This window comes from Monodelphis domestica, chromosome 5 (assembly GCF_027887165.1).
Source record: "Monodelphis domestica isolate mMonDom1 chromosome 5, mMonDom1.pri, whole genome shotgun sequence".
NCBI lineage: Eukaryota > Metazoa > Chordata > Mammalia > Didelphimorphia > Didelphidae > Monodelphis > Monodelphis domestica.
The window spans coordinates 29,315,883-29,325,165 of record NC_077231.1 but is presented as its reverse complement, the minus strand read 5'-3'; the positions used below and the strand labels follow the sequence as shown (position 1 = coordinate 29,325,165).

The window sequence follows — 9,283 nt, the reverse complement described above, 5'->3', positions numbered from 1 at the left end:
CTTCCATAGTTTCTCTAAATTTCTTAAGAGAGTTATCCCTTAAAACAGAGAATTTTTTTAAAGAGTGATACAAATTTAGTAAAACCAATCAACAAGTGGGAAAAATACATTATATTCAATATTCCACACTGTGGCCCCTAGTTCTTCAAAAGCACAGAGAAGCATATGACTTCTTTGAACCCAAACTTATTCTCTACAGTGATATGGGGAAACAAAAGTTAGTTGAATTTTATACTACTTTTATGCTCTACTTTAGATTATTTGTCTCTAGAACTAGGGAAATAATTATACTCTGTGAATCTGTTCACAGAGTACTGTGGTCATTTTAGGAAGGACTTTGATAGATTGGAAGATTTTGTTAAAAAATTGACATTTAAGAAATTTACAGGAGTGGAACATTATAACATGTAAGGATTAGTGGAAGGAATTAGGCATATTTAAGCAGAAGAATAGGAGATTTAGTGGGTACAGGACTTCTGAATTCAAATGCTGGAAAGACTGTTACATTGAAGAGGGGTTAGACTTGTCTGTTTGATGCCAGAAGAGACAGATTGGTGTATAGAGGATGTCAATGCCTCCACAATCTTTTACCATTGTATCTTCCCAGCTTAATCTGATATCTTTTCCTAAATGAACTCTCTCCAACCTAGGTGGGGCACTTATTGTTCACAGAGCTTCATTTCTCGACTTTGTGATATTAGACATTGTTTTCTTAAACTTTGTTTGAGTGCAAGAGTGAATGAATTCCAGTGTGACATCCTCCATTATGCCTTTCCTGATGACTGCATTTAGTATTAGTTCCTTTCCTCCCCAATGACTCCAATAGAGTACTTTGTTTTTTTTCCCCTCATTGATTTGTTCCTCATCTTACTACAATAAAAAAAAGCATTAGCCTTCAGGGCAGGAGACTTGGGTCCAGATACTATTCATGCCTCATAGTTGTTTCATAACCAAGCCATTTAATACTCTGAATGTGTTTCTTACTAATGGAATTGGAAGTTAATATGTATAGTACTTATGTTAGAGTTGAAGTAAGGAAAGCACTTTGTAAAACTTGAAACACTATGTTATTATTCTGATATATTATAATTATTGGCATCATAGCTTAGCCATAGATTAAGATAGAGTGCTGGACTTGGACTTGAGAAAACTGGGTTCAAATCCTGACTCTGACACTATTTCAGGGAGTTTAAAAGTACTTTAACCTCTTTGTGTTTTGAGAAGAATCAGCAGCTCAAGTGGAGGTTGTTCCCCATGCTTATAAAATCAAATATTATAGGCATCATTGTCTCTGTATTAAAATTATCTATGAACACAATACAACCCTCTAGTAAACTAAAAGGCTCAACTTGAATAAGTTTTCTTTCTCTGTGACTTTCTCTTTGATCTCCCTAAATCAAAATGGTTCTTCTCCCCACTACTATTTCCAATCTTGTATAACAGCATTAAAAGAGCCTATTTCTTATAAATTATCATTAAATAACCTAGTTTTATATGTTCCTTACACACTCCTTACCCCCATAACCTCAATTTTAACATTATAAACTCTACTAGGGTAGAAAAGTTATTTTATTTAATCTTTTAATTTTTGTCTTACAGAAATACCTCAGTTCTTTGGAATGCTTTTAAATGTTTAATAACCAACCCTCTGCAAAAACAAATTACACACACGATCACACGATACACTTTTAAGTTCAATGTTCATTGCTATCCTTTTATCCACTACTTTCTTAAGTCTAGACAATCAGCAAAATAGTACATCAAGCTCATATTTGTACATAGCTAATTTTGAGATAAAAAAGTACCAATTGGTTGGAGCTAGTGGTATCAAAGAACACAGTGGAGGAAAAAAAAAGAATCATGAAACATTCATTTAAAAAGGAAATAAATAGTGCTTAGTGAAGGGACATTCATAACATGCAGTTATGGAGAGTTGTCAAAAATTGTCAAGTATTTAACAAAAGTTGACTAATATTGCCTGTAAGAATACCAGATTCAAAACTGAGAATTTATTTCTTGACCATGCCTTTGTTTTTCTTAGCAGGTCTCTGCCATGGGTGACCGGGGAACAAACAACCATTCTGAGGTGACTGACTTCATCTTTGCAGGCTTCCGAGTCCACCCAGAACTCCATATCTTTCTCTTCCTGGCTTTCCTATTTGTCTATAGTATGGTCCTCCTGGGGAATATCAGCATGCTGGCTATTATACTGATTGATCCCCGACTGAACACACCAATGTATTTCTTCCTAGGCAATCTCTCCTTCATTGATTTGTCCTACTCCTCTGCTGTGGCTCCAAAGGCCATGGCCAATTTCTTATCCTCTAGTAAGTCCATTTCTTTTGCAGGCTGTGTGGCTCAGTATTTCTTCTTTGTCCTATTCATGGTAGCAGAGGGTTTTGTCCTGGCAGCCATGGCCTATGATCGCTTTGTGGCCATCTGCTCCCCACTCCAGTATTCCATCCGCATGTCAAGACGCCTTTGTACTCAGCTTATGGTTGGATCTTACTTTTGTGGCTGGGTCACCTCTATTCTCTTAGTCAGTATCACCTTTACTTTGTCTTTTTGTGCCTCTAGAGTTATTGACCACTTTTACTGTGACTCCCACTCAATTGAAAAGATCTCATGTTCCAATATTGTTATCAATCGAATGGTGTCATTAACTTTGGCAGGAATCATTATTTTACCCACTCTGATCGTCATCATGGTATCCTATGTTTACATTGTGTCCACTGTTCTGAAGATCCGATCTGCCGAGGGTCGAACAAAAGCCTTCTCCACTTGTGGGTCCCACCTTGGGGTGGTGAGTTTGCTGTATGGGACTGCCTTCTTCGTGTATCTCATTCCTCCCAACAACCCTGAGTTACGTAAAGTGGCCTCTGTGTGTTATACCCTCATTACTCCCATGTTGAACCCTCTTATCTATTCTCTAAGAAACAAGGATGTCAAAGAGTCCCTGAAAAGAATTTTAGGGAAGACAAAAACTTTGCTCTAAATATCATAGTTTTCTCTCTCCTTTAGTTCTATTATTTTTGAATCAGAGAAATCTCGTTAGGAATGAATTATTTCTAGTGGCAAAAATTTATTGTCTATTTTGTTGATGCTGCCTCCAGGATACTTTTGTTGCAAAACATCCTAGGAGTCAGAATCAGAGACGATTTAACAACTGGGCCACTGAGAAGCCAATATTTCATAGGGTCTTTGAGGGTGGCCTAAAGGAAGTTAGGTTAGAAGTACATTTTGGTAGGTTGGTGAGTTCATTGGAGTACAGGAAACTGGCACTCTAATTTGTTTTTTCAGTGAAGCTGTTTTCATTCCAAATTTTTAAATAGGCACAAAATGTCTCTCTTTTTAGTAGAGTTTGTGTGGAAAATTGAGATAAGGATAGATGCAGAAGAAAAAAAGCATACATCTTGTTAGATCATCAAAGTGAATGACAATTTTTTTTTTTGCTAACTCATTCCCTGTTGCCTTCTCTAAGCAAAAGGCAGTTGATTAGTATCTTTCAGGTCATCCATAGTTCTCTTCTAGTTTTAATTTTCCATACAGTGAGCATATGATCAGTCTTTCAGCTGGACTCTTAGACCCTTTAACATCTCAGGTTTTTGTGTTGTTCAATTTAATCTGGTCATAAAAGAAGTATTTATTAAGCATATGCTTTGTCCACATCACAGAACTAGGCTCTAAAGATATGAAAACAAACCAAAACAGACCCTTTCCTTAAAGAGTTTCCAATCTTCTGAATTTAAATGTGTAAAACTTCAGCATTGTTCAGAGAATCACAATGACCTTTTTTAATGTAGTCAGTTCTGATTCATGAAAATGAATAGAATCAGTTGTTTCTATAATATGATGGGGAAACTGGAATTTAGGTATAGACTGAGATGATTGAGTAAACGAGACGGTTGCTTTTGTCTGTGGGATGTGTGGAAATCAGCCTCTCAAATTTATAATTCCTTCTTTGTATATTTTCTATTTTACCCCAATGGATAAAGAATTGGCACCAAAGACAAAATACTTCTCCCTAGAAGCCTTGCCATGACACCTACTGTGTAACTCTTAATCACTCAGTGTTCTAGGCAATTCTCTAAGACTATAGTCACAGAATGTTGCTGATCTTCATTCACAGAGGAATTAACTCTAGGGAATCTTCCTGAACTGATGGAATAGCTGGCCTGGTAAAAATATATAAAATGCACACACATACATATATTAAACTATTTGGAAATATACAATGCATACATGTACACTTACACACGTTACACAAACACCACCTGATCACAACACACATGTGACACATGTGCACACACACGTGAATATGTGCACATGAATAACCCATGTTGGTGTGTATGAACATTCGTGGATGTATGTATCTATACATGTACACATGTATATAATCATCAAAATCGAATTATACTCTAACTATACACACATACACATGTATATATACCTCATTAAAATTTCTGCTATTTTCATCTTCAGAATTCATTGAGGATTTTGGTTTATGATGAAAAAGGTTAAAACATCCACTTATGCTTTTATAGAGCTAAATGTCCAAAGGATTGTGAAATTCTATACATTTACCTAAGATAATGCAGAGCAGCAACCCTGATATATATTGGGTAAAAGAGAAAGTCAGGATGCAATGATATATCTACTATACATTACCCAGTGAATGGAGAGTTCTTTAAACATTCGGATCCCTTCTGTCTATATCTATGGCTGTGCTGATGATGCCAAATATCCAGATAAAAACATGAAACTGGAAAACACAGTCAACTATGCAGGTATGTTCAAATGTGCAGATATTTTTTCATGGTCAACCATAAACCTCATATGGATTTGTGAATGAATTTTCCAGGTCTGTCTGCATTGTTTCTTTGGGATAGTCTTGGCTCCATACGAGCAGTTTATATTTCAGGATGACACTGTTTACTCTGAGAAGGGTTTTGGAAATGCTCGTTATACCTTAAAATGTGGATTCACTGAACGATAAACAACAGCATATCTGAGGCAGGACAAAATCAAGATTTACAGATCCTCGATTGGATAACACCAGCTGCTTAACCTTGAAAACTGATTGCAGTGTTAGAGGTATAGCCTCATGAGTGAGCTAGCTTCAGATACTCTAATGCTGGAAATGTCCTTCAGAAGTCACACTAGCTCTACTCCTAACTCCAAGCACCAATGCCACCTCATTTATCCCATATAATTGTCTGTGGCTTTTCTCAAAGTATCCAGAGGAAGAGATTCTATCCTCTAGTCCATGCTAATCTAAGCATCTTTAAAATAAATATTTTTAGAACCCGAGTTCTCTCCCTGAGGGATTGGATTGAATTTTGTAAATCTATGTAGAGGTATTCTGGTAGGTTTTTTTTTTTAAACCCTTACCTTCTGTCTTGGAGCCAATACTGTGTATTGGCTCCAAGGCAGAAGAGTGGTAAGGGCTAGGCAATGGGGGTCAAGTGACTTGCCCAGGGTCACACAGCTGGGAAGTGTCTGAGGCCAGATTTGAACCTAGGACCTCCCGTCTCTAGGGCTAGCTCTCAATCCACTGAGCTACCCAGCTGCCCCACTCTGGTAGGTTTTTAATAATCAGCTCCCTCCAAATGCAGACACTCTTTTAATAATAGTCTTTTGTATTTTTCTCAACTTTTAACTTCAATATCTTTTCTGATTTGTGCCATGATTTTTATTTCTGTGTGTGAGAACCATCCAGTGTCCTGGGATTTATAGTTGTAGTCTCTCATTGCCAACCTCTCTCTCACCCAGCCATCCCACCCCAGTCCCATTTAATGCCTGCATTATTTGCCAATATACCTGCTGCTGCTGTACAGATAAGCAGACTAGAAAGAAACCCTTTCTGAATTTCAGCCACAAGATACAAATGAGGGAGGAAAATGTGTTTCCCACATGCTCTATTCCAATTTTAAGGTACACATATTTAGAAACCCACAAAGGATATCTTATTCACAGACTACTTTGCAATCCCTTTCAGATCTTCCATTGGACATTCCTTGAAAAGGGTTTGCAGAATCTCTGAACTGGAATCAATTTCTTTGAACTCCCTATTTCCACAGAGCTCATTGTATTCTCTCTTCATTTTCCTGCTCGTTGCTAGTATCTCTTGTAAAATTCTTCAACAAAATATTGATTCTGAGGTTCCATTTTTCTTTGCAGAGATATTGAATGACACAGAAGCTAGTCCTGATTTCCTCCACAGGGTGTGACACTACTCTAAATCAGTTTCTGTTTTCGTATCACATTTATATCGATTCTATTATTTTATTCGACACAAAATTCATCTCCTTGATAATGAATTTCTGATTGAAAATCTAGAAAATAGTGGAAAAAGTCGTGAAATGGGGATCATGAGACTTGAATTCTAGCCATAAGGGCTTTGCTTGAATTTTACAAACTTATGCAGAAATTGTTTCAATGATGAAGTGGTAGTCATTCAATTATCAACTACCCCAAAGTAAGGACATACTTTTAAGTTTAATTTGCACTATTAATATTTTCTTCTTGGTTCCACCCTCAGAAGTCTTTCCATTTTTTTTAAGCTTGGAAATCATAAAAACAATATATCAAACCCTGAACAATAGCATTTGTCGATTTCCAAGGTATAATACTAACACTAAAGATTTAACAATCAGCTTTGAAAAGGATTTCAAGCCAGTCCCAGTCTACCTTTGTGGGTAAATGTGCTTCTTTCACCACACCTAAAAAAAAAGTTATGAGAGAAAAAATTCAGTTTTGCAGCTGAATGTAAATAGATTTTCAAAAGGTAGATATAATGGTTATCATAGGCCTTATAATAACAGTTAAAGAAGACTTCCAACATTTCTGTTTAACTATCTTCTTTTTCATCAAAAGAGAGATCTTATTTCCTATTCTGATGTGTTTTATAATTATATTTTTTGGTGTGGAAAACAAAAAATGTTAAATAAGTTTTTTTTAATGATTATCGTACTTCAAGGAATATCTTCCCACAGTGCCAAGTTATTGTGGTGGATGAAATTCACCTCATTTTCCTCTTGCTATCATCTCAGATAAAGAATCCCTGTCTTTATGAGAACCCTACAGCTGATGTTGCTGGTTGGCAACCTAGTATATGTTATGTGTCTTTTCAAATACCATGTTACAATGCTGAAAGAACACCAGTAGGGCTCAGAAGGACTTCATGGTACTATGATGCCTTGGAATGGATAATTCTTCAGGTTACATGATTTCTCAGTCAGAATTACAGTTGTAAAATATATTTTCAGCTTCTTCTTGTAGAAATGTGAGCTTCTGAAGGTCAGGGGTTTTTTCTTTAGACAATATCCAGGAAAGTTTATCTGTCACTATTGGATGCTTTAAAGACTACCAAACCAAATAAATAATAACATTTTTGTTGGGCTTGCTATGTGGCAGCCACTGTGTTAAATGCTTTGTAATTATTATTTCATTTAATTTTATTATCCCCATTTTACAAATGATGAAGGTAGGGCAAAGAGTGGTTAAGTGATTTGTCTGGGGTCATACAAGTATTAAGTATCTGAGGCTAGATTTGAATTCAAGTTTTCCTGACTTCAGTCTCAATACTTTATCCACTGATCCACCTTGTTACCCATATTTTAAAAGATTTTTAAAAACTCATTAGTTGGGCTACATGGTTGTGGCATTAGACAAGTCAGATATCTCTATTTTGTGGAAAAGACAATAAGTGGTGAATGGATATGAATAGTTTTCAAAGGAAGAATCCCTAACGTAAAATGACTTTTTGAAATGTGCACACACACACACACATACACACACACACACACACACACACACACACACACACAAACACAAACTAAGTGGTCCCTCCTGTCCTCAAAGAACTTGTATTCTTTTGGAGGGAAATAATGGGCTTCCAGATTTCATTATAGAAAGGGAGGGTAGAGTGGGATAGAGACACAGGAGGGATAGGATGTGGTATAAGGGTTCAGGGAATAGTAGCCAAGGAAGAAAAATTAATCCTAGGCAGTCTAGGGTAAAAAGATCTTTACTATTTTCATGTTAGTCATTTTAACATGGATTTGTTTTTCATTGTCATGGCAAGAGATGGAAAACAGGATGGTGGTAGAGAGAAGTAATAATTCAACAGTAAGGCCGATAGTGTATCTTCCATCCTGCCTTTTGTTTAATGAATTATTACAGGGGAGTCTTAAATTCATGTTAATTATAGAAGGGGGAAATATTTGAGGAATTTACTCTTTAACATTTAGGAAGGTCAGTTCTTGCCCAAAGCCTTAGTAGATTATTTCCCTCAAAATTAGATGTCTCATTTTTGGTCAGTCAAATCTTTGGTTTTAGACTGGAAGCCATTGTAAAGGGGGAAGGGTGGCAGAGCACATAACAAATCCTTCATCCTGCCTAATGATCAAGCAGTGGTAATGGGGTCCTAGAACCTGGCTGGAATAGAACCAATGATCTAAGATAACCCAAATACTTCAAACTCATTTAGAATTAACTAGTCAGTGCTGATCATTATCATTCTTTGGCTTAGTGTAGGGATTCAGGATCATCTCCAAAATAAGCTTAGGGATAGCTAATATTTGTTTCATCACAAAATGAATAATAAATGATGTCAAACTTGGGAATAATTTAATAGATGAAAATACTCCATGTAATAATATAACCCATGTAATAAAAATAGACATAATAAGAACATTAAGTTTTGTGGGGTGGCGAGGAGGGAATGTCTATGAAAACACAGGCACATTATTGATGAAACTGTAAATTGGACTAAATATCCTGGATGTAAGGTGGAGTTAATCATGAAAGTGTTCATACACCTTGAACAAGGAAACCCACTACTGAACATATTCATCAAGGAAGGAAAAAACAAAAGAAGAGATAATATTACTAAATTATTTAGAGTAACACTGGAGTAGCCAAGACTTGAAAACTAAATTCTCTTTGATTGAAAAAAAAAAAGGTATGAAGAGGGAATGGTCAAAGCACTTATTGAGCACTTACTTTATGGCCAGCTATGGTCTCAGTATGTAAAGAAATATTTATAGTGCAACAATAAATGTTGAAGATGAGGAAGTTGGAGAAACATAGATAGAACTGCCTAAACTAAGACAAAGTGAAAGGACAACCACAGGAACTCAATGACTACAGTAATATAAGTAAGAAGATCACTAAAAAGAAGCCAAATTTTGAGCAGTTGGAAAATCACAGATGGTTCTAGAACACAGGTAGAAAATGAAATGCTTTCTCTCTTCACAACATGGAAAGATGGGATTGTTTG

General features: G+C 36.1%; 1 protein-coding gene across 1 annotated transcript; it reads left to right on the top strand.

The window, feature by feature from the left end:
- The first annotated feature begins 2,047 nt into the window (after positions 1-2,047).
- LOC100618926 (olfactory receptor 9K2) lies at positions 2,048-2,995 on the top strand. The gene has a single exon (XM_007502974.1). It carries the CDS (start codon positions 2,054-2,056, stop codon positions 2,993-2,995), a length of 942 nt encoding a protein of 313 aa, XP_007503036.1. The 5' UTR covers positions 2,048-2,053.
- Positions 2,996-9,283: the final 6,288 nt, after the last annotated feature.